General features: G+C 43.9%; 1 protein-coding gene across 1 annotated transcript in view; it reads right to left on the bottom strand.

The window, feature by feature from the left end:
* The window catches only part of LOC123991361 (melanoma receptor tyrosine-protein kinase-like), a 50278-nt gene that overhangs the window by 11592 nt on the left and 13403 nt on the right, over positions 1 to 25283 (bottom strand). Inside the window, exons 2-18 of the mRNA XM_046292872.1 lie at positions 11752 to 11903; positions 11110 to 11317; positions 9363 to 9497; positions 8741 to 8809; positions 8427 to 8545; positions 8103 to 8244; positions 7662 to 7778; positions 5431 to 5557; positions 5209 to 5282; positions 5014 to 5104; positions 4616 to 4818; positions 3851 to 3983; positions 3626 to 3716; positions 3257 to 3414; positions 3061 to 3099; positions 2560 to 2704; positions 2208 to 2330 (exon numbers count right to left, since the gene is read on the bottom strand). Coding sequence (XP_046148828.1) covers positions 2208 to 2330; positions 2560 to 2704; positions 3061 to 3099; positions 3257 to 3414; positions 3626 to 3716; positions 3851 to 3983; positions 4616 to 4818; positions 5014 to 5104; positions 5209 to 5282; positions 5431 to 5557; positions 7662 to 7778; positions 8103 to 8244; positions 8427 to 8545; positions 8741 to 8809; positions 9363 to 9497; positions 11110 to 11317; positions 11752 to 11903 — 2126 coding nt within the window. The remainder of the gene's footprint in view (positions 1 to 2207; positions 2331 to 2559; positions 2705 to 3060; positions 3100 to 3256; positions 3415 to 3625; positions 3717 to 3850; positions 3984 to 4615; positions 4819 to 5013; positions 5105 to 5208; positions 5283 to 5430; positions 5558 to 7661; positions 7779 to 8102; positions 8245 to 8426; positions 8546 to 8740; positions 8810 to 9362; positions 9498 to 11109; positions 11318 to 11751; positions 11904 to 25283) is intronic.

The raw sequence follows: 25283 nt of genomic DNA, 5'->3' as shown, positions 1-25283 counted from the left end.
CTCAACTCTCTGAATCAGAGAGGGGCTGAGGGCTGCCTTAATCGACATCCACGTCTTCGGTGCCTGGGGAACGTTGGGTTAACTGACTTGCTCAGGGGAAGAACAACATATTTTTACCTTGTCAGTTTGGGGATTCAATAAAGCAACCATTCGGTTACTGGCCCAATGCTCCTACCCGCCTACCCACCATGTGTTTTAAAGCTGTAATAACCCCAGTAACAACATTGTTGTTAAATACAATTTCAGTGTTGTAGTTGATTTTTTTATTTAAAAATAAATAAATATCACATTTACAGAAGTATTCAGACCGTTTACACCTGTACTTTGTTGAAGCACTTTTGGCAGCGATTACAGCCTAGAGTCTTCTTGGGTATGATGCTACAAGCTTGGCACACCTGTATTTGGAGAATTTCTCAAATCATTTCCCGCAGATCCTCTCAAGCTTTGTCAGGTAGGATGAAGAGCGTCGCTACACAGCTATTTTCAGCTCTCTCATGAGATGTTCGATCGAGTTCAAGTCCGGGCTCTGGCTGGGCTACTCAAGGACGTTCAGAGACTTGAATCGAAGCCACTCCTGCATTGTATTGGCTGTGTGTTTAGGGTTGTTGTCCTGTTGGAAGGTGAACCTTCGCCCCAGCCTGAGGTCCTGAGCGCTCTGGAGCAGGTGTTCATCAAGGATCTCTGTACTTTACCTCGTTCATCTTTCCCTCGATCCTGACTTGTCTCCCAGTCCCTGCCTCTGAAAAACATCCCCACATGCTGCCACCACCATGCTTCACCGTAGGGATGGTGCCAGGTTTCCTTCAGATGTGCCGCTTGGAATTCAGGCCAAATATTTCAGTCTTGGTTTCATCAGACCAGAGAATCTTGTTTCTCATGGTTTGAGAGTCTTTAGGTGCCATTTGGCAAACTCTAAGCGGGCTGTCATGTGCCTAATGAGGAGTGGCTTCCATCTGGCCACTCTACTATAAAGGCCAGAGTGGTGGAGTGCTGCAGAGATGATTGTCCTTTTTGAAAGTTCTTCCATCTCCACAGAGGAACCAAAAACCTCAAATTTCCACTCATCAGACCAAAGGACAGATTTGCACCGTTCTAATGTCCATTGCTTGTATTTCTTGGCCCAAGCAAGTATCTTCTTAATACCGGTGTCCTTTAGTAGTGGTTTCTTAGCAGCAATTAGACCACGAATGCCTGATTCACGCAGTCTCCTCTGAACAGTTGATTTTGAGATGTGTCTGTTACTTGAACTCTGTGAAGCATTTATTTGGTCTGCAATCTCAGGTGCAGTTACCTCTAATGAACGTATCCTCTGCAGCAGAGGTAACTCTGGGTTTTCCTTTCCTGTGGTGGTCCTCATGAGCGCCAGTTTTATCATAGCGCTGGATGATTTTTGTGACTGCACTTAAAAAAACGTTAACATTTCTTGAAATTTCTGGATTGACTGACCTTCCTGTCGTAAAATAATTATTGACTGTCATTTCTCTTTGCTTATTTGAGCTGTTCTTGCATAATATGGACTTGGTCATTTACCAAATAGGCTATCTTCTGTATACCACCACCACCTTGTCACAACACAACTGATTGGCTCAAATGCAATAAGATGGAAATAAATTCCACAAATTAACTTTTAACAAGGCACACCTGTTAATTGAAATAAATTCCAGTTGACTACCTTATGAAGCTGGTTGAGAGAATGCCAAGCGTGTGCAAAGCTCTCGTCAAGGCAAAGGGTGGCTACTTTGAAGAATCTCAAATATAAATTATATTTTGATTTTGTTAACACTTTTTGTTTAGTTATTCAAAGATGTAGAAAATAGTCAAATAAAGAAAAACCCTTGAATGAGTAGGTGTGTCCAAACTTTTGACTGGTACTGTGTATAATGACATTTGATGTTTAATATTCAATTGTTTGTGTATTTGTATAGACTATACATCATATAGAATAGAAGAGGCGTTTACATTTAATTTAAATTCACTGAATTAAATTATATTTCCTTTAATACAAATTCGAATTACAATTCGGTTTCCTGTTTACTACTTCAATTCAAGTTCAAGAACTGAATTGGAAATTATGAGGCATTCTCAATTCAATTCTGAATTGATCCCAACCATGTTCAGAGCGAACACAAGTCTTCAGCTCTCAGGTAAGATTACTCATTCACGGTCTGAACCACCTCCATTAAAAAAGCATTGATCACTCTGCCTACCTTAAAGACAGTCCCAAAGGCCCCCGATCCCAACACTTTAATCTTCTTAAACTCGGTCTCCTTCAGAATGCGGAGCAGGGCCTGGTTGGGTGCCTCTCCACTTGGGGTCAGGGGTTCAACCAACTATGGGATCAACAACAAAGCAAGTGTAATTATCTACCTACTGTACGTCATTGCGGCCCTGTAAAGGTGTTAACATGTATGTTGGTCCCTCTTGTTGAATGATCAACATGAGCGTGTCACGTCTGTGACTGAGTCTATATGTGTCCATGTCTGATGCATGCCCAAGTATACAGTTTGTGAACAGTACAGTTTGTGTCCTTCCTCTGGCAGTGTGGTCTCTGTCTGTTACCTCTCTTTCCTGCAGCAGGCGGCGCAGCGTCCTCTTCCTGACGATGTGACGCCTGCGGACTAGCACGAACACACCCAAGGCCAGGACCACAAACACCAGGAGGCCTCCCACCACACTGGCAGCCACCGCCGACGGGACGGGACCACTGGGAAAGCAGCAACAACACGAGAGGTGAGTTTCCTGGTAGCTTCTTAATAAAAACATCTGATCTCAAACACTTTGTGACAATTGCTGATGTATAAAAGCCTTCATTAAATACTTTTGATTGGTTGATTGATTGATCTTTCATCTGTTGCCTATACTGGACTTATGTAAGGTTACATCAACCAAGATCACTTAGCACTTGATCTATCTTGATCTTTCACCATGATAGGGTTTCGGCGTTAGCCTGATCCCAGATGTGTTTGTGTGTATTACTACAGTCATTGTCACACCAAACAGCACAAACAGATGTGTAATCGGACTGGTTTCATGTTGCTTTATCTGAAATATCTCGCTCACCCTCTGGCATTGCAGCCATTCAGTCCAGGTCCAGAGCATCTATAGAAAGAAAGGAGTATTCTCAGAGTGACTACTTCACACAGTCCTGACCATGGTAAACACTCATCATAAGTTTCTGAATATACAATCATTGAAAAAAGGCTGACATTGCCTTTACAAGGAGGAGTTAGAGATCACGGTGTAGACTGTGCCTTACCCGTCAGTGCAGTTCTCATGGCAGAGCTGACATTCTCTGTTCTTGTCAGCATATTTCCAGATGGGCCTGTCCCCGTCCCCGAGAACGCCGCGTGGGCACCGATAGACACAGTGGGGGCCATCTTTGACGTGGGCGCACTCCACACACTTGTCAGGGCCCTTCAGAGTGGAGGGTCAGAGGTTGGAATTGTTGATCTAATTGTTGTCTTGAGTGAAAATACAGCTGACTTTGCAATATTTGCCAAATCACACAGAATTCTCATCAAACTTTCCAAATTTGTTACACAACTCAATAGCTATCACACCTGAATGTCAAATTAATTAAATAAGATGAGACTATTCAGATGGATATAAAGTTAAAGGAGCGTACAGATCCAGAGCAGCTTCCGGTTCCGTTCTTCACCATACATTCTTGGTCACACTCTAGGCACATGTTGTTCAACACATACTCTCTTGGCGTCCTGAGAAGGCAAGAGGAAGGCGAGGAAAAACTATCAAAACATTGACACAGCACAACCCTCCATCTCATGTAGGGTATAGTTCACATATGTGCAGTATCACTAGTATTGCCCTTGGTGTCGTTGGGTTAACTCACCCCTCCAGTACGTGACAGGCCCCCACACAGCGGCCCCTACGGGCATAGTACAGGCAGGTTAAACACATGGTTGGACCGGGCCCCCAGCAGCCCTCCTTAGTGCACATGTCATCACAGGTACTGTTCAGCTGGGCTGTAGGGAAGAGAAGGGAAGACTACAGGCTCCATCCAGAAACAACTCCTAGACCATGACTGTTCAATGCTGGTCCTGGTTCTGGTTTTAATCCTCTCCAGACCTGGGACACCAGGTGAGTGCAATTAACTGCCAGGGAGAAACTAAAACTGAAGCGTTTTGCTTTCGGCTCTCCAGGACCGGAATGAAACAGTCCTGTCCTAGGACATGCACCCAACCCCCTAGGCTAGGTTAAATCTGAATGGATATGACAGGTCTAAGCTGTAGTGCTCAAAATCTATCTAACCTACCAGAGGGTGGAATTAGAGCCACAACCACATTGCTTATATCCAATAATGGCAATGCTAGATAGGTAAGCTAACTGTAACTACCTGTGGCCTATGTGTATATGGCTGTTAGGATGAATGTTAGATAGCTAAGCTAACTGTAACTACCTGTGGCCTATGTGTGTATATGGCTGTTAGGATGAATGTTAGATAGCTAAGCTAACTGTAACTACCTGTGGCCTATGTGTATATGGCTGTTAGGATGAATGTTAGCATTTGGCCATTGTTAACCATTTTGTTTTTTAGAAAAGCAGTGTTTGCAAAGGTGTTGATCAGAGTTTATACTTGATGCTTGTCCTTGCTTACCACATGTGCTGATGTTGGCGTTGTTGTCCACCCTTGCGAACTGTTTGTCCAGTTTGAACAGGCCATTCCAGTGGCCTCCGTTGCTGTAGCAGAGGTGGGGGTTGTTCTTCACCACAATGTTGCCATCGCTGATCTCTCGGAGGGAGCGGAGGCCTAGATACTTCAGATGGGCCACGTTCAGGGCAGCAAAACTCACCTGACCACTATGGGAAAGAGGGAAAGTAATGTTAGCTTACTGCTACTGTAGCTAGCCCATACGTAACGTTGAACAATGTTTGTGACATTGCTAAAATATCATACAGTATTCTATCATGAACGGTACTCCACTGAAAAAACACCCAAAAAACCATGTTTCATAGTCATTACAATAGCAAAGCGTTAGACAGAGATACACTTACAACTGTTTGGTCCTTCCCCTGATAATCTCCAGGTTTTCAAATGCACTGAGAGAATCGAGGTGCTTTGGCCAGGCTTGTATGAGCAGAAACCCTTTAGGGAAGTAACAAAAATACATTTAATCAAGCATTATCTTTGCTTTGGTTACCCTCAGCTGAATTACATAGCAATTGAAGATAAGTTAAACATTGTTCTACCTGAAATTTCCTTCACAGTTCTGAAATAATCCAGTTTGGCGGGGTCCATTTTTGGTGTTGATGTGTACCTATCACTGAGAGAAGCAATTACAAAGACACACATCTCATATAACGTTTAATTAATTTGAATGAACACAGGGCAAATAGCATTTTGTTTCAGTGCTACAGTGTTCATATTAGGACAGCCCATGGATGCTGTACAATGCTATTATTATTCCTTACCCATTCAAAGAGGTTCCAATTATTGAAACATCGCCATTGATTTTGGTGCAGTTTTTGAAAGAATCAATGTTAGAGGCGTTGATTGACAAGACGGCAGTAAGCGGCCCCATTCCAAGTCCATTGCACACTAGACGAGAAGAACACCAAAACATTAAAATCATGGACGATCTAATGCAACGTTATGAGGTTTATAAACCACACAGCTAGCAAAGTTGAAAATAATGTACAATTATATTGTCCAGCTTACCACAGACAAAAAAGTCTTTACAATATTCAGACCCCTTTACAGTGGCATGTTTTTTAAAAACATGCCAGCAAAGCCACTACACAACACAACTCTAAACAATACATGAATTGCACTATAACAGTGACAAACGGTGCCCACAAACGGTTAAGGCCTACATAAAGCTGTCCCAACCTCAGAGTCCCAACAGCAGTCCCAACACCTTACCACTGCTACACCTGGCTATAAGCGGAGCCTTGCCTGGCAGCGAAACAGTTCCTTCAGCCTCATTTACTGCCTTTAAAAAAACATAGCTGATACGGCTGACTTGCTTAAACAAATGTGGTTTCTACTGACATTCGAGATGTACAAAATATGGCGTAAGGGGACGACGAGAGGATAAATGCAATCCGTAATCTCTATTAAGGCATTAATGAGTGAGCTAGGACGGACGTAGTCAATATAACTATTTGTTCAGCACTTTGAAATGTACAGCGACAGAATTCAGAACATGAGCCATTCTTACAGTATTTTCCCTATACAGCAAGTCAGATAAATAAATGGGGCATAATAAGCAGACAATGAAAGATCTTACAATATTTGATGATGATATTTCTCTAAAACAGGCTATAGGCTACATGTGCACCACCAAGTCAGAACAGTAGGCTAAATTAAGAGGGGAAAAATGGACCAAATTAGTAGGGTGAGGCACATGTGCTACTAACAGCTTACTACACAACATACCCTTAGTTTTACTTTCTTAGCTACAGTATACATATCTTCCTGGCATATTACATAATTTATGCAGCAGCATACACAACATTTTTGGACTCACCTTGTGGTCCCTTGAACAGGAAGGTGGCGCGGCGGTCCTTCCTGGGCAAATTTTGTCATCAAACTTTGTCATCGAAGTCTGGCATTCTCTGGATTTATAGTGCTTTCAAGACAACTGGGGACTCGGAAAAAAACAAGGCGGAATCATGATGATGTCAGTGATCTTCAGGTTGGAGCTCTAGAGAGAGGCCCGAGTTCCTGACTTGCAATTCTGAGTTGGATGACTGTTCAAAAAACATTTTCCCAGTCGGAGCAAAAAATTTTCCCAGTCCCCAATTGTCTTGAAGTCTGAGATTTCCCAGTTCCGAGTTTCCAGTTGTTTTGAGCGCGGCAGAAGTCATGCTGGATTGACAGCATGGCTAATGTTGAATGTTTATCCTTTTTAAGCTTGTAAAAGAGACCCTTAAACCCAGACTTGGACCACACACCCACTCCACTGAATAGCAGGCTAGTGATTGCTTTGCAATGCTTGCAGTTAGCCACTGATTCCTTTCAAACCACTCGTTGTTATTTGAGATTTCCATCTTGCTGTGTAATGTTTATGTCCAATGGCCGATGAGCACCGATACGTTTTATCTATAATTTCTCTTCATTATTTCTCTTCATATCACGAGGATTGAAAAGGATTTGCCAGTAGATTGTCGACTTGATTCATGATGATGACTGCAAGCTTGCTAGCTTAGATCCAATAAAAGCTACTGTAGATACAACGTGACTTGACGTCATTCTATCTGTGGCCAATGACCTTGAGCCTTCTTGGATGGGCACTTCTAATGTAATTCTATTGTAGCACCCAAGGGGCTTGAATTTTCAAGCTCAAGCCGTAGATTTCGCAGGGACGTAGTGTCACCATGAGTGACAGAACACTTAGCCAATCACGCTGCAACTAGAGAACATTACCAACCCCTACGCTCTGTATTTTCTGCTGGCTGCCCCACCACCACAGACAAAGCATTTAGCTAGGCTAAAACACCTTTATTTTGAAGCTGCCTTACTCAAGAAAGCCAAAAAAGAGACCAATTTTGTATGCGGCTTTATTAACTCAATTATCTTTTTACAATGTTTGCAAACGGATATTTATGCCAAAATAACATGCAAAACAGGCAACACTTCTTTAGCTAAACAGATGGGCCTCAAAACTGCCCAGTTTGACTCGTCGCCACTCCCCCTTTACCTTTTGGACAGATTCCGTCACACTTCTTGCACCTCCTGACACCATTCTCCTCCACCTCGTGTGTGTTGCCACTGCATGTTCGGACACACGCCCCGTGGTCCGTCACCACATAGTTATCTGCAAGAAACAACCAATCACAGGACAGGTCAGGGGTCACCCAAAGACACCTTCACCACTCCAACCAATTATAGGCAAAAGTCTCTTCACCCTGTAGGTACAGTGGAGCTTTCTAGATAACTGGGCTGTATTAAGGGAGGTGAAACGTTCTAAAAATTGCAGAAAGGAAAGTAACAAATCTCGCACAATTTACAATTCTACCTGACTGACAAGCATCTGTTCTTTACATTCTATCTGGCCGAGTAACATTGCACCTTTCTGAGCAGCCCCCTGAGTGCATCTGTATTAATCATGAATCATACAGATGGATACTATTGGCCTTACGTGGGCAGGTTTTCACACAAGTGGCCCCGAACGTGTACTTGGCGTTAGGGTTGGAAGCCAGCTGGTGGGTGTTGGGATTGTAGATCATGGTAGGAGGGCAGGCATCCTTACATGTGCCATCATCCTGGAAGTCTCTGCAGGCCTTTGAATACAAGAATGAAAGACTAGGATCACAATTAGTGTGCAATATTGTCAACCATATCTGTTTTCTAATGTGGAGCAGCCCAGGAGTGGTTCGTCTACCTGTTGTCTTTTAGATGTGTTTCCTATGTGATTATAACTTTTGCAAATGATAAATTAATTGGAGTCAGAAGAGTCCCTCACCAGACACTCTGTAGGCCTAGGGCCGGTGCACCCTGCAGCACAGTGTTCGTTACAGCAGTCACTGGGTTTAGGACCCCTACACCTTCCAGAGCACTGCTCTGCACACTTCAGCTTGGTAACTGAGGATAGACAGAGAGATGAAGGCAGAGAGATAAGGACCAGTCAACAGAACACACCCTTCACTGAGACCAAGGGTCTGTGGGAGAAAATGAACAAAATACTTTCAACATCAACAAAATAATGAGAAATAGCATGTGAGGTTTTTGTGTGACTACTCTTGTGCTAATTTCAAGTAGAGAAGAGTGTATCCTTACATGTTTGACAGTTCTCTGGTCCTGGTGTCCAGCATGATCCATTGTAGCATCCATTGTCACACTTGCGACCTGTCAGGTTGAAAAACACTGCTTAACTTCTGAATGATCTCATTTATAGAAAACTATTATTAACCAGGTAGTTTGGATCTTGGAAAATGATAGAATGAAACTGCATTTCAGCCATGTGTATATCAGACAATATACCATGGGTATGATGCACAAACACTTGTTTACTGTTCTATTTATGTTGGTAACCAGTTTATAATAGCAATAAGGCACCTCGGGGTTGTGATATATGGCCAATATACCACGGCTAAGGGCTGTGTCCAGGCACTCAGCGTTGCGTCGTGCAAAAGAACAGCCCTTAGCCATGATATATTGGCCATATACCACACCCCATTGGGCCTTATTGCTCAAGTGTAACACATGGCAAAACCTGTCCATGCAAACCCGAAATCTGTATCATATGGAATAATCATAGTAGTTGTGTAACATACTGTACATCCATTACAGAAGCTTCAAATGAAAAACAACAACCCAAAATTATTCCACTGAACACAACTGAGAAAAGGATGAATTACTTTACAGTGTTTTTGTTTTTAAATGAAGCTAACATACTTACAGTAACGGCCATAGCTCTCCAGTTTGAAATCCATACTGGGGTTGCCGGCCTTGTTTACCATGTCCCACCATTGGATGGTCTCCACATTACACAACAAAGGATTGTGGGCAATTTTCACCCCTCCCTTGAGAATGTCTGTGCAAAATAGAAGGACAGATCCAGAGCCTTCAGAAAGTATTCATACCCTTTGATTTATTCCACATTTTGTTGTGTTACAGCCTGAATTTAAAACAGATTTTTTTGTCTCACCCATCTACACACAATACCCCATAACAACAAAGTGAAAACATTTTTCTTCAATTTATTTAAAATGAAATACAGAAATATCTCATTTTAATAAGTATTCACACCCCTGAATTAACACTTTCTAGAAACACCTTTGGCAGTGATTACAGCTGTGAGTCTTTCTGGGCAAGACTCTAAGAGCTTTCCACATCTGGATTGTGCAATGTTTGGCCATTATTCTTTAAAACATTCTTCAAGCTCTGTCAAATTAGTTGTTGATCATTGCTACACATCAATTTTCAAGTCTTGCCATAGATTTCGATGTAGAGTCAATATTGTAACTCGGCCTCTCAGGAACATTCACTGTCTTCTTGGTAAGCAATCCAAATGTAGATTTGGCCTTGTGGTTTAGGTTATGGTCCTGATGAAAGGTTAAGTTGTCTCCCAGTGTCTGGTGGAAAGTTTTCCTCTAAGAGTTTGCCTGTGCTTAGCTCCATTTTGTTGTTGTTTTTTATCCTGAAAAACTCCCTTAACGATTACAAGCATACCCATAACATGATGCAGCCAGCACTATTCTTGAAAATACGGAAAGTGATACTCAGTAATGTGTTGTATTGGATTTGCCCCAAACATAACACTTTGTACTAAGGACAAACATTTTTTTTTCAGTATTACTTTAGTGCCTTGTTGCAAACAGGATGTATGTTTTGGAATATTTGTATTCTGTACAGGCTTCCTTTTCATCCTGTCAATTAGGTTAGTATTGTGAAGTAACTACAATGTTGTTGATCCATCATCAGTTTTCTCCTATCACATGAAACTGTAACTGTTTTAAAGTCATCATTGGCCTCATGGGGGAAATCCCTGAGCAGTTTCCTTCCTCTCCGGCAACTTAGAAGAGAAAAGAGGCTTGTAATCTTTGTAGTTACTGGATGTATTGATACACCATCCAAAATGTCATTAATAACCACCATGGTCAAAGGGATATTCAATGTCTGCTATTTTTACCCACCTACCAATAGGTGCCCTTCTTTGCGAGACATTGAACAACATCCCTGGTCTTTGTGGTTGAATCTGTGGTTGAAATTTACTGCTCGACTTTGGGACTGCTTGATGTGTGGGGTAACGTGTTATGACACTGGGTGTCAAGTAAAGTGTTACCAATAATTGTATGTGTGGGGTACAGAGATGAGGTAGTCATTCAAAAATCATGTTAAATGATGGTGTTGGTTGAATACTTATTGACAGCTTTTCATTTTTTTGCCAGTGACAAAAAAATCTACTTTAGATTCCGGCTGTCACACAGCAAAATGTGGGAAAAGTCATGACTGTGAATACTTTCTGAAGGCACTTGAGCTATATTTTTATATAGACCCAAAAGTTCTAACTCCACGCTTAATCACGTGCACCTCAAATACTTCAAAGTACTTTAAATAACATGATATAATGTATTTGACCCTCTCAGATGTGGACAGAATCCTGGATACATTCACTGAAGTGAACCCCCTAGTCACCCACTAACCTGTCAGTCCTCTCAGCATCAGCTCCCTCAGGCCCCGTGTGTAGTTAAGGGTCACAGAGGAGTGGTTCTTCTCGTAGTTGGACATGACAGCCAGGGCATACTTGTTGTCGTAGAGGGAGTGTCCTCGGATCAGACGCAGGTTCTCCAGTGGGATGATGGCTGCCTTGTTGACGGCGATCAGAACATAGCCTCCAACCTCCTGAATGGACTGGAGGGCAAAACACCATAGAAATAATGAAAAGAATTGCTAACAGGATGTTCAAGTTTGGTCTAGTAGTATTGCAGCCATCCCCAGAATACATGTTGCCCCTGAAGGTAATGCCAGGTTTGCAATACCATCATTGTTCAGTTGGTGTTAGTAAAGGCACAAAGGAGAGAAATGCTTTATTCTGACCATTACATTGACATTGCATTCATTTAGCAGACTCTTATCCGGAGTTATTTACAGCCAGTACATTCAACTAGGAGCTAGATGCCACGGCACGAAAGGGACTGAAATGGCTGATACACAATTTCCTCTCGTCATTTTAGATCTGCGAGGTGGAGAGGAGCTAGGACATAGGAATGGTGGAAGGGAAGCCACTGCAAACAATGTGTTATAATTGATCCCTCCATCTCCTCACCTTGAGGAAGGAGACTCACCTTGAGGAAGGAGAGGTCGTGGTAGTCCTGGATGTAGGTAAGCTCTAGGTTCTCCAGGACCACGGTACAGTTGCTGTACATCCTCACCAGGTTGTTGTAGTGGTCGTCTACAGTCCCCAGCAGCGTCAGCCTGTTGCTGATCCCCTGACACACTGAAACCACAGGACGACACAGCTAAAGGGAAAATGTGTTTCACAATGACAGTTTAGTTGCTCATAGTTTACGTCCAATTTTGTCTTGAATGTTGGCTGTATGAGTGAGTAATTTACATAATGAACGAAACAGAGTTTCACTTCTGGATGAGAGACATCATTCAGTGGGAATAGTACATTCCAAACAGGTTCCCACTGAACATTAACATAGAAACCCAACCTACTGTGGGCATAGTTAATCGTGTTGAGGTGCAGGTGATTGACTGTCAGCTCTGATATAATAATAATATAATATATGCCATTTAGCAGACGCTGTTACAGTCAAACATTCATCTCGAACCCACTACCCTGGCGTTACAAGCGCCATGCTCTACCAACTGAGCTACAGAAGGACCACATATACACTGAGTGTACAAAACATTCATCTACAAGGCGTTGAAAGTGTTCCACAGGAATGCTGGCCCATGTTGTCTCCAATGCTTCCCACAGTTGTGTCAAGTTGGGTGGTGGACCACTCTTGATACAAACGGGAAACTGCTGAGCGTAAAAACCCCAGCAGCGTTGCAGTTCTTGACACAAACTGGTGTGCCTGGCACCTACTCCCATACCCTGTTCAAAGGCACTTAAATCTTTTGTCTTTTCCATTCACCCTCTGAGTGGCACACATACATAGTCCATGTCTCAATTGTCTCAAGGATTAAAAATCATTTTTTCACCTGTCTCCTCCCCTTCATCTACACTGATTGAAGTGGATTTAAGTGACATCAATAACCTATCATAGTTTTCACCTGGATTCACCTGGTCAGTTTATGTCATGGAAAGAGCAGGTGTCCTTAATGTTTTGTATGCTCAGTGTAAGTGAGATATGAACATCTCCACAACAGGTTGGACAGGTTCTGAGGAGATGAAAGGTTGACACATCATTAACCTTTGCACAGCTGCAGGCTACACAACAACCAAGGGGAAATGTTCACCAATCCATAGGTCTCTCAGATAGTAGTGTGTTTTGGGGAGTGGTTGTCGCTGGTACGTAGAGTTAGGCAGCATGTACGAGGATATCATGAGTTGAATGAAGACACACACGTACATACACAGACACACACAGATACACACACAGTTTTAGAGGCAGATGCTGTAGTCAGCGGGAGGTGAAGCAGCAGGTTAGGGAATAGCCAGTTCCTGTGTAATTTATCTTGGGATAAGACAACAGGGCTCACAGCATGATCATGAGGATGTAGCCAAACAAATAATGTAATAAGTCTGATATACTTGTGGTTCATATTAGCTGTTTACGCAGCTTGTGAGAAAGTTTTTCAGTGAGTCATGATGTGGTTTGCAGTAGAAAGGCAAGTTTTTCTTCAAGAAACTGCTTTTAACTTAAACAATTACAAGCTCCTAGGCTTTAAACAAACATTATAACATTATAAGTGAAATCGTAGAAAATCTTCACTTCTTGACTAAATCAACACACAAGTGTATATGTATGGCTCCCTCACTCTAACCACTAAGTACCCCCCTACTGTTCCAGTACACCCCCCCTTTCTGTGACAATAACCTCCCCTTCCTGTTCCAGTATCCCTCCCCCTATTGTTCCAGTATCCCTCCCCCTACTGTTCCAGTACCCCCATTTCTGTTCCAGTATCCTTCCCCTATTGTTCCAGTATCCCCTACTGTTCCAGTATCCATTCCCCTACTGTTCCAGTATCCATTCCCCTACTGGTCCAGTATCCCTACCCCTACTGTTCCAGTATCCATTCCAACACTGTTCCAGTATCCCTCGCCCTACTGTTCCAGTATCCCTCACCCCTCCTGTTCCAATATCCCTCCCCCTACTGTTCCAATATCCTTCCCCTACTGTTCCAGTATCCCTCCCCCTACTGTTCCAGTATCCCTCACCCCTCCTGTTCCAATATCCCTCCCCCTACTGTTCCAATATCCCCCCTTACTGTTCCAATATCCTTCACCCCTACTGTTCCAGTATCCCCTACTGTTCCAATATCCATTCCCCTACTGTTCCAGTATCCCTCCCCTACTGTTCCAGTATCCATTCCCCTACTGTTCCAGTATCCATTCCCCTACGGTTCCAGTATCCATTCCCCTGTTCCAGTATCCCTCCCCCTACTGTTCCAGTATCCATTCCCCTACTGTTCCAGTATCCATTCCCCTATTGTTCCAGTATCCATTCCCCTATTGTTCCACTATCCATTCCCCTACTGTTCCAGTATCCCTCCACCTACTGTTCCAGTATCCCTCCCCTACTGTTCCAATATCCCTCCCTCCTACGTGTCTAGTATCCCTCAACCCTACTGGTCCAGTATCCCTCCCCCTACTGTTCCAGTATCCCTCCCTATACTGTTCCAGTATCCATTCCCCTACTGTTCCAGTATCCCTCCACCTACTGTTCCAGTATCCCTCCCCCTACTGTTCCAGTATCCCTCCCCTACTGTTCCAGTATCCATTCCCCTACTGTTCCAGTATCCCCTACTGTTCCAGTATCCCTCACCCCTACTGTTCCAGTATCCATTCCCCCCCTGTTCCAATATCCCTCCCCCTCTGTTCCAATATCCATTCCCCTACTGTTCCAGTATCCATTCCCCTATTGTTCCAGTATCCATTCCCCTATTGTTCCACTATCCATTCCCCTACTGTTCCAGTATCCATTCCCCTATTGTTCCACTATCCATTCCCCTACTGTTCCAGTATACATTCCCCTATAGTTCCAGTATCCATTCCCCTACTGTTCCAGTATCCATTCCCCTACTGTTCCAAGATCCCTCCCCCTACTCTTCCAGTGTCCATTCCCCTACTGTTCCAGTATCCCTCCCTCCTACGGGTCTAGTATCCCTCAACCCTACTGGTCCAGTATCCCTACCCCTACTGGTCCAGTATCCATTCCCCTACTGTTCCAGTATCCCCCCCAATACTGTTCCAGTATCCATTGCCCTACTGTTCCAGTATCCCCTACTGTTCCAGTATTCCTCACCCCTACTGTTCCAATATCCCTCCCCCTACTGTTCCAGTATCCATTCCCCTACTGTTCCAGTATCCCCTACTGTTCCAATATACATTCCCCTACTGTTCCAGTATCCATTCCCCCTGTTCCAATATCCATTCCCCTACTGTTCCAGTATCCCCTCCTGTTCCAATATCCCTCCCCCTCTGTTCCAATATCCATTCCCCTACTGTTCCAGTATCCATTCCCCTATTGTTCCAGTATCCATTCCCCTATTGTTCCAGTATCCATTCCCCTACTGTTCCAGTATCCATTCCCCTACTGTTCCAGTATCCCCTACTGTTCCAATATCCATTCCCCTACTGTTCCAGTATCCCTCCCCTACTGTTCCAGTATCCATTCCCCTACTGTTCCAGTATCCATTCCCCTACGGTTCCAGTATCCATTCCCCTGTTCCAGTATCCCTCCCCCTACTGTTCCAGTATCCATTCCCCTACTGTTCCAGTATCCATTCCCCTATTGTTCCAGTATCCATTCCCCTATTGTTCCACTATCCATTCCCCTACTGTTCCAGTATCCCTCCACCTACTGTTCCAGTATCCCTCCCCTACTGTTCCAATATCCCTCCCTCCTACGTGTCTAGTATCCCTCAACCCTACTGGTCCAGTATCCCTCCCCCTACTTTTCCAGTATCCCTCCCTATACTGTTCCAGTATCCATTCCCCTACTGTTCCAGTATCCCTCCACCTACTGTTCCAGTATCCCTCCCCTACTGTTCCAGTATCCATTCCCCTACTGTTCCAGTATCCCCTACTGTTCCAGTATCCCTCACCCCTACTGTTCCAGTATCCATTCCCCCCCTGTTCCAATATCCCTCCCCCTCTGTTCCAATATCCATTCCCCTACTGTTCCAGTATCCATTCCCCTATTGTTCCAGTATCCATTCCCCTATTGTTCCACTATCCATTCCCCTACTGTTCCAGTATCCATTCCCCTATTGTTCCACTATCCATTCCCCTACTGTTCCAGTATACATTCCCCTATAGTTCCAGTATCCATTCCCCTACTGTTCCAGTATCCATTCCCCTACTGTTCCAAGATCCCTCCCCCTACTCTTCCAGTGTCCATTCCCCCCCTACTGTTCCAGTATCCATTCCCTCCTACGGGTCTAGTATCCCTCAACCCTACTGGTCCAGTATCCCTACCCCTACTGGTCCAGTATCCCTCCCCCTACTGTTCCAGTATCCATTCCCCTACTGTTCCAGTATCCCCCCCCATACTGTTCCAGTATCCCCCCCAATACTGTTCCAGTATCCATTGCCCTACTGTTCCAGTATCCCCTACTGTTCCAGTATTCCTCACCCCTACTGTTCCAATATCCCTCCCCCTACTGTTCCAGTATCCATTCCCCTACTGTTCCAGTATCCCCTCCTGTTCCAATATCCCTCCCCCTCTGTTCCAATATCCATTCCCCTACTGTTCCAGTATCCATTCCCCTATTGTTCCAGTATCCATTCCCCTATTGTTCCAGTATCCATTCCCCTACTGTTCCAGTATCCATTCCCCTACTGTTCCAGTATCCATTCCCCTCCTGTTCCAGTATCCCTCCCCCTACTGTTCCAATATCCATTCCCCTACTTTTCCAGTATCCATTCCCCTACTGTTCCAGTATCCATTCCCCTACTGTTCCAGTATCCATTCGCCTACTGTTCCAGTATCCATTCCCCTACTGTTCCAGTATCCCTCCCCCTACTTTTCCAGTATCCATTCCCCTACTGTTCCAATATCCATTCCCCTACTGTTCCAGTATCCCTACCCCTACTGTTCCAGTATCCATTCCCTACTGTTCCAGTATCCCTCCACCTACTGTTCCAGTATCCCCTACTGTTCCAGTATTCCCTACTGTTCCAATATCCATTCCCCTACTGTTCCAGTATCCCTCCCCTACTGTTCCAGTATCCATTCCCCTACTGTTCCAGTATCCCTCACCTACTGTTCCAGTATCCATTCCCCTACTGTTCCAGTATCCATTCCCCTATTGTTCCAGTATCCATTCCCCTACTGTTCCAGTATCCCGCCACCCACTGTTCCAGTATCCCTCCCCTACTGTTCCAATATCCCTCCCTCCTATGGGTCTAGTATCCCTCAACCCTACTGGTCCAGTATCCCTCCCCCTACTGTTCCAGTATCCATTCCCCTACTGTTACAGTATCCATTCCCCGACTGTTCCAGTATCCCTCCACCTACTTGTCCAGTATCCCTCCCCCTACTGCTCCAGTATCCCTTCCCTACTGTTCCAGTATCCATTCCCCTACTGTTCCAGTATCCCTCACCTACTGTTCCAGTATCCATTCCCCTACTGTTCCAGTATCCATTCCCCTATTGTTCCAGTATCCATTCCCCTACTGTTCCAGTATCCCTCCACCTACTGTTCCAGTATCCCTCCCCTACTGTTCCAATATCCCTCCCTCCTATGGGTCTAGTATCCCTCAACCCTACTGGTCCAGTATCCCTCCCCCTACTGTTCCAGTATCCATTCCCCTGCTGTTCCAGTATCCATTCCCCTGCTGTTCCAGTATCCCTCCCCCTACTGTTCCAGTATCCATTCCCCTACTGTTCCAGTATCCCCTACTATTCCAGTATCCCTCACCCCTACTGTTCCAGTATCCATTCCCCCCTGTTCCAATATCCCTCCCCCTACTGTTCCAGTATCCCCTCCTGTTCCAATATCCCTCCCCCTCTGTTCCAATATCCATTCCCCTACTGTTCCAGTATCCATTCCCCTATTGTTCCAGTATCCATTCCCCTATTGTTCCACTATCCATTCCCCTACTGTTCCAGTATCCATTCCCCTATTGTTCCAGTATCCATTTCCCTACTGTTCCAGTATCCATTCCCCTACTGTTCCAGTATCCATTCCCCTACTGTTCCAAGATCCCTCCCCCTACTCTTCCAGTGTCCATTCCCCTACTGTTCCAGTATCCCCTACTGTTCCAATATCCATTCCCCTAATGTTCCAGTATCCATTCCCCTACTGTTCCAGTATCCATTCCCCTACTGTTCCAGTATCCATTCCCCTACTGTTCCAGTATTCCTCCACCTACTGTTCCAGTATCCCTCCCCCTACTGTTCCAGTATCCCTCCCTCCTACGGGTCTAGTATCCCTCAACTCTACTGGTCCAGTATCCCTCCCCCTACTGTTCCAGTATCCCTCCCTATACTGTTCCAGTATCCATTCCCCTACTGTTCCAGTATCCCCTATTGTTCCAGTATCCCTCACCCCTACTGTTCCAGTATCCCTCACCCCTACTGTTCCAATATCCCTCCCCCAACTGTTCCAGTATCCATTCCCCTACTGTTCCAGTATCCCCTACTGTTCCAATATCCATTCCCCTACTGTTCCAGTATCCATTCCCCCCCTGTTCCAATATCCCTCCCCCCTACTGTTCCAGTATCCCCTCCTGTTCCAATATCCCTCCCCCTCTGTATCCATTCCCCTACTGTTCCAGTATCCTTCCCCTACTGTTCCAATATCCCTCCCGCTACTGTTCCAATATCCCTCCCTCCTACTGGTCTAGTGTCCCTCACCCCTACTGGTCCAGTATTCATTCCCTTACTGTTCCAGTATCCCTCCCCCTACTGTTCCAGTATCCCTCCTGGAGGGACACTGGCGATCTTATATGCTCATATTTGAATCAAATTGTGAAGTATTCAAGAACACCAGTATGCTGGTTTCTTCTTTTTCAAACATGCACAAAGTAGGTGTGCAAGGGCTATTTTTTCAATGACTGTAGTTCACGGTAGACTATTAGAGCAATTCGTTAAAAACCTTAAGTGAAAGAGATGGGGCATGAGAAGATAAATTAGACTGCTAATATGACTTTGGATTCCAGTGATGTAAAGCGTGCTATCCTCTCTGGTTTAGCTCTCTATGATCCTCCTGCTTTGTTTCTGAAGAACAGGTTTTAGTTGATTGTTTGACTTGGAAAGCCTCCACTGCAAGGCCATGCCAGACTGCATAGGAAGAAGTTCCTGTGTGTGTTGTACTGGGTGGGGTCTATGTGAGAGAGATTTTGCAATCTCAATCGTTTTATTTCTTCTGTACACCCACCGTACGAGTTTATTTAGCTGACATTGCAAGTTCAATGTTTGCTGTATGAGGCATTGCAGTTAATTTGTCTTAGCTGGAAATATAGAACTAAAGTTTATATTCAATTTCCAAATATGATATGTTACAGGTTACAGCTGGATGACTCTGAAAGGCCAAATTAGACACTAGAATAGTTTCGAGAGTGAGCAAGTTTCCTTCTGTCCAAGTGCTATGGGACCCATTACATACAGTGCCTACAGAATATCTACACCCCCTTGAACTGTTGTAACATTTGGTGCGTTAAAAAGTGGGATTGAAGTAGATTTAGTTGTAATTTTTGATCATTGATCTACACAAAATACTGTAAAAGTGTATACAGTACCAGTCAAAAGTTTGGACACACCTACTCATTCAAGTTTTTTTCCCCTTTATTTTTTACTATTTTCTACATTGTAGAATTATAGTGAAGACATCAAAACTATGGAAAAACACATATGGATTCATGTAGTAACCAAAAAAGTGTTAAACAAATCTAAATATATTTAATATTTTACGTTCTTCAAAGTAGCCACCCTATGCCTTGATGACAGCTTTGTACACTCTTAGCAATCTCTCAACCAGCTTCATGAGGAATGCTTTTTCAATAGTCTTGAAGGAGTTCCCACACGTTGAGCACTTTTTGGCTGCTTTTTCTTCACTCTGCGGTTCAACTCATCCAAAACCATCTCAATTGGGTTGTGGGGTGATTGTGGAGGCCGGGTCATCTGATGCAGCACTCCATCACTCTCCTTACACAGCCTGGAAGTGTGTTTTGGATCATTGTCCTGTTGAAAAACAGATGAGAGTCTCACTAAGAGCAAAGAAAGCTGAGGATGGATCAACAAAATATTCCAGAATATGCATATGTAGAGTACGCAACAAGACAGTTTAAATCTGCGTGAAAATCTATGGCAAGACCTGGAAATTGTTGTCTCGGCCTGATCCCCAACACATTGACAGAGCTTGAAGAATTTTTAAAAGAATAATGGGCAAATATTGCACAGTAAAGGTGGGCAAAGCTCTTATGAGATGTAGCCAAGAAGACTCACAGCTGTAATCGCTGCCAAAGGTGATTCGAACATGTATTGACTCAGGGGGGTGAATACTTATCTTAACAAGGTATATTAGGTGTATTATCTTTAAAAATATATACTTTTTCTTCCACTTTGACCAAGGTATTTTGTGTAGATCGTTGACAAAAAAAGTTTGAATCCCACATTGTAACACTATACAATGTGAAGAGTGGGGGGTGGGGTGTAGACTGTAGACTGTATATTCACTGCCAGAAGAAGTCTTCTGTGTGAGAATATATGTTGCAAAGTAAGGCTGCAACACATTTGAAGCAAAATATGTGTCTATATATTTCTACTTGAATAGCCTCAATAGAAGTCTGAGTAACAGTTGACTGTCATACAAGTTCTGTGCTACTATGGGTATAGCAGAGTGGGAACCAAGACAAACTATAAGTCATACTTTCCATTCGTATACAGTCCACTGATGACCTCTCTCCTCCTCCAGAGTTCTCCTCTGCCCACTCCTGTGCTCCTGCCTCTCCCCTCCCTCCTCACAGAGAAGTGTGGAATTTCCTGAGTCTGTGCCATGTATCCTCTGCGCAATGGTAGAGCGGGAGGGATGGGGGGAAGGAGGAGTGAGAGGACACTGATGGACACTCTCTCTTGCAGAAACACGTAGTCGCACTCATTCAATTCACACAGAAAATGGGTTGGCCTGCCCACTCACCACTGATGTCTCTTTAAACAGTCTCTCAGACTGCTGGCTGAAGGAGGGAGGAGAAAGAAGGAAAGTAATATCCCTTCCTGTTTCATTCATTGCTCCTGCTGAAAATGTCCTATCTTGCTGAATTGCCCACAGTCCTGCTGTCTAAATGGCTAAGGGCATCTTGAACATCTCTTATTTTATTTGTTATGTAAGTACAAACAACAAAGCAAAAATGAAAGACAAATAAACAGACACAACACAAAAACAACACAACCACCGTACTTGATACATACCACAACATGCCCACACTTGTGGCATGTTTCAAGCTAAGGGCATCTTAACTGAAGTCTTCCAATTGACAATAAGTCTGAGTAGCACATGCATATCGCAACTGTGAATCGGGCCCGAAGAGAATGACAGTAGGACATTGACGATAACACTTCTTCATGTGTTGTACCATGAACCTGGTGGTTGGATAGCTTTGGTGGTCCTAACTTAAAGATGCAAGTAGGTTGTCTATTACAGTAACAGTGGTCATAGTGTATGATACAGTCTGCCCTTCAGCTCCACGTTGTTAAGTCTATTCTCATATCCTCCAGCTTTTTAAAATATTTCTATTTGATTTTTAACTAGGCAAGTCAGTTAAAGAACTAATTATTATTTCGGGGAACAGTGGGTTAACTGCCTTGTTCAGGGGCAGGCAGAGCAGCGGATTTTTATTTTGTCAGCTTGGGATTCGATCCCAGTAACCTTTTGGTTACTCGCCCAACACTCTAACTACTAGGCTACCTGCCACCCCAGTTGGCTGGGGCTGCCTTACTGCACCAAACTATCTCATTTAATAATAGCGAAAGCTTGACCCCATCTCCTGCCACAGTATCCCCCTAATGCAATCTAATAAAAATAGCCTCAATTGCCATGCTGCGACTCTGGACTGCCTGCCTTAAGAATTACATTAAGAGTCTAAAATGTGTACCTACTGACTTACAGCACTAGTGAAGGTCTAATCGGCATCCACCGAATTACGTTAATAATAATGGCCTAATATGTGTCGAGTGAATTTAATTCCGACCCGGGTTCAAATCAATCAAATCTTTCGAATACTTTAGCTGAGCTTGATTGAGCTTGCCTGGTGCAATGGGACCAATGGAATAGTCTTATCCGCAGAGGGCCGGTATGGCTGCAGGCTTTCACTCTAGTCAAAGCAGTAACACACCTGATACAACAAATCTGTTAAATAGTTTTCAAGAAAGTGAATTAGCTGAATCAGCTGTGTGACTGTTTGGTTGGAGCAAAAGCATGCTCCACCCTGGCCTGAGTGCATGTACTTGCCTATCTGAATGTTTGAATCTAAAAAAATGATACCTGAGCAGCAGGATCTGACTGAACAAGCCGTTTCCCCTGCGGTTTCCCTCACATTCTTTAGTGACATGGATTTCTACATTCACTCTTACAGTTATAGATGACTAGATATTGCATCATTTCACATCATACAGACCATAACATCAGTGTGTAGGTCTAGGCCAATCTGAGTCAATAAATGCTATGTTGACTTAAACAGAGTGGGCATTTAGAAATGGGGCAGATACATGACTTGCTCACCATAATCAGTGTTTACCTTCCCAAGGTTGGTTACAGAGAGATTTTAAAGACTCTTGATCATTTCCACTGTGAACCTGGATGACTGGTTATGGAGCAATTGCTGATGCAAATGTATGTGTTACTGAGGTGAATCCATTCTATTTCTATTATACATTTATTCTAAGGAACGTGCATGATAGCCATTAGCCACCCCTCGTTGACTCAATAACACAGTTAAGGTGCATTCAATTCCTGCAAAATGATTGTTTTGTAACCCTGTTATAGTAATACCCGGTCCTTGGGGTGTTACTGACCATAACCGGTCAGGTTTTTTGTATTTTATTAGGATTGTGAAAGCCACAGGACATGAAACATTACATAATACAGAACATTTATAGACAAGAACAGCTCCAGGGCAGAACTATATATATTTAAAAATGGTACACATAGCCTACATATCACTCAGGCTCCCGAGTGGTACAGCGGTCTAAGACACTGCATCTCAGTGCAAGAGGTGTCACTGCAGTCCTTGTTTCAAGTCCAGGCTGTATCACATCAGGCTGTGACTTGGAGTCCCCATAGGGCAGTGCACAATTGGCCCAGTGTTGTCTGGGCTAGGCTGTCATTGTAAATAACAATTTGTTCTTAACTGACTTGCCTAGTTAGATAAAGGATACATACACACAAACTATCTAGGTCGAATAGGGGAGAGGTGTTGCTTTATCACATTTTTTAAACCAGGTTTGCTGTTCATTTGAGCAATATGATATGGAATGGAGTTCCATGCAATAATGTCTCTATATAATAGTGTAAGCTTTCTTGAATTTGTTCTGGATTTGGGGACTATGAGAAGACCCCTGGTGGCATGTCTGGTGGGGTAAGTGTGTGTGTTAGAGATGTGCATAAGTTGACTATGCAAACTATTTGGAATTTTCAACACATTAATGCTTTTTATAAAAAGAAGAAGTGCAGTCACTCTGTCCTACAGCTTCACTAGGTCTTTCTTTGAGGCACAGGACTTTACGGCCTGCAGGACTTGCTTTTTGGAGTGTGGTGTCAAAAAGCAGAGAACCAATTTATTACGGACAGACCTGTCCCCATCTTTACAACCAATGAATCTAAACTCAGCAAAAAAAGAAATGTCCCTTTTTCAGGACCCTGTCTTTGAAAGATAAATCTAAAAAATCAAAATAAATGGTTTAACCACTGTTTCCCATGCTTGTTCAAAGAACTATAAACAATTCATGAACAACAACCTGTGGAACGGTTGTTAAGACACTAACAGCTTACAGACGGTAGGCAATTAAGGTCACAGTTATGAAAACTTCGGACACTAAAGAGGCCTTTCTACTGACTCTGAAAAACACAAAAAGAAAGATGATCAGGGTCCATGCTCATCTGCGTGAACGTGCCTTAGGCATGCTGCAAGGAAGCATGAGGACTTCAGATGTGGCCGGGCAATAAATTGCAATGTCCATACTGTGTGATGCCTAAGACAGCGCTACAGGACGGACAGCTGATTATCCTCGCAGTGGCAGACCACGTGTAACAACACCTGCACAGGATCGGTACATCCGAACATCCCACCTGCGGGAAAGGTACAGGATGGCAACAACAACTGCTCGAGTTACACCAGGAACGCACAATCCCTCCATCAGTGCTCAGACTGTCCGCAATAGGCTGAGAGAGGCTGGACTGAGGGCTTGTAGGCCTGTTGTAAGGCAGGTCCTCACCAGACATCACCGGCAACAACATTGCCTATGGGCACAAAACCCACCGTCGCTGGACCAGACAAGACTGGAAAAAAGTGCTCTTCACTGACGAATGACGGTTTTGACTCAAAAAGGGTGATGGTCGGATTTCCGTTTATCGTTGAAGGAATGAGCGTTACACTGAGGCCTGTACTCTGGAGCGGGATCAATGTGGTACTTCTGTAGCTCAGTTGGTAGAGCATGGTGCTTGTAACGCCAGGGTAGTGGGTTCGATCCCCGGGACCACCCATACGTAGAATGTATGCACACATGACTGTAAGTCGCTTTGGATAAAAGCGTCTGCTAAATGGCATATATTATTTATTATATTATATTATATTAATTTGGAGGTGGAGGGTCAGTCATGGTCTGGGGCAGAATCATGGTCTGGGGCAGAATTCTGTGTGTCACAGAATCATCGGACTGAGCTTGTTTTCATTGCAGGCAAATTCAACGCTGTGTGTTACAGGGAAGACATCCTCCTCCCTCATGTGGTACCCTTCCTGCAGACTCATCCTGACATGACCCTCCAGCATGACAATGCCACCAGCCATACTGCTCATTCTGTGCGTGATTTTCTGCAAGACAGGAATGTCAGTGTTCTGCCATGGCCAGCGAAGAGCCCAGATCTCAATCCCATTGAGCACGTCTGGGACCTGTTGGATCAGAGGGTGAGGGCTAGGGCCATTCCCCCCAGACATTTCCGGAAACTTGCAAGTGCCTTGGTGGAAGAGTGGGGTAACATCTCACAGAAAGAAGGTCAGGTCGCAGTTGAAAATGAGAACTTGTTCTCAGCTAGCCTACCTGGTTAAATAAAGGTGAAATAAAATAATAATAAATAAAAAAAGAACTGGCAAATCTGGTGCAGTCCATGAGGAGGAGATGCACTGCAGTACTTAACCTGTCTGGGAACCCCTCGCCAACAGCCAATGAAATTGCCGGGCGCCAAATACATATCAACAGAAATCTCATAAATCAAATTTCTCAAACATACAAGTATTAGGCACCATTTTAAAGATAAAATTCTCATTAATCCAGCCACAGTGTCTGATTTAAAAAATGCTTTACACCGAAAGCTCCACAAAAGATTATGTTAGGTCACCACCAACTCACAGAAAAACCCAGCCATTTTTCCAGCAAAAGAGAGGAGTCACACAAAGCACAAATAGGGATAAAATGAATCACTAACCTTTGATGATCTTCATCAGATGACACTCATAGGACTTCATGTTACGCAATACATGTAT

The sequence above is a fragment of the Oncorhynchus gorbuscha genome, linkage group LG12, assembly GCF_021184085.1.
Source record: "Oncorhynchus gorbuscha isolate QuinsamMale2020 ecotype Even-year linkage group LG12, OgorEven_v1.0, whole genome shotgun sequence".
Classification (NCBI taxonomy): Eukaryota; Metazoa; Chordata; class Actinopteri; order Salmoniformes; family Salmonidae; genus Oncorhynchus; species Oncorhynchus gorbuscha.
This window is presented reverse-complemented; position numbering and strand designations above follow the sequence as displayed.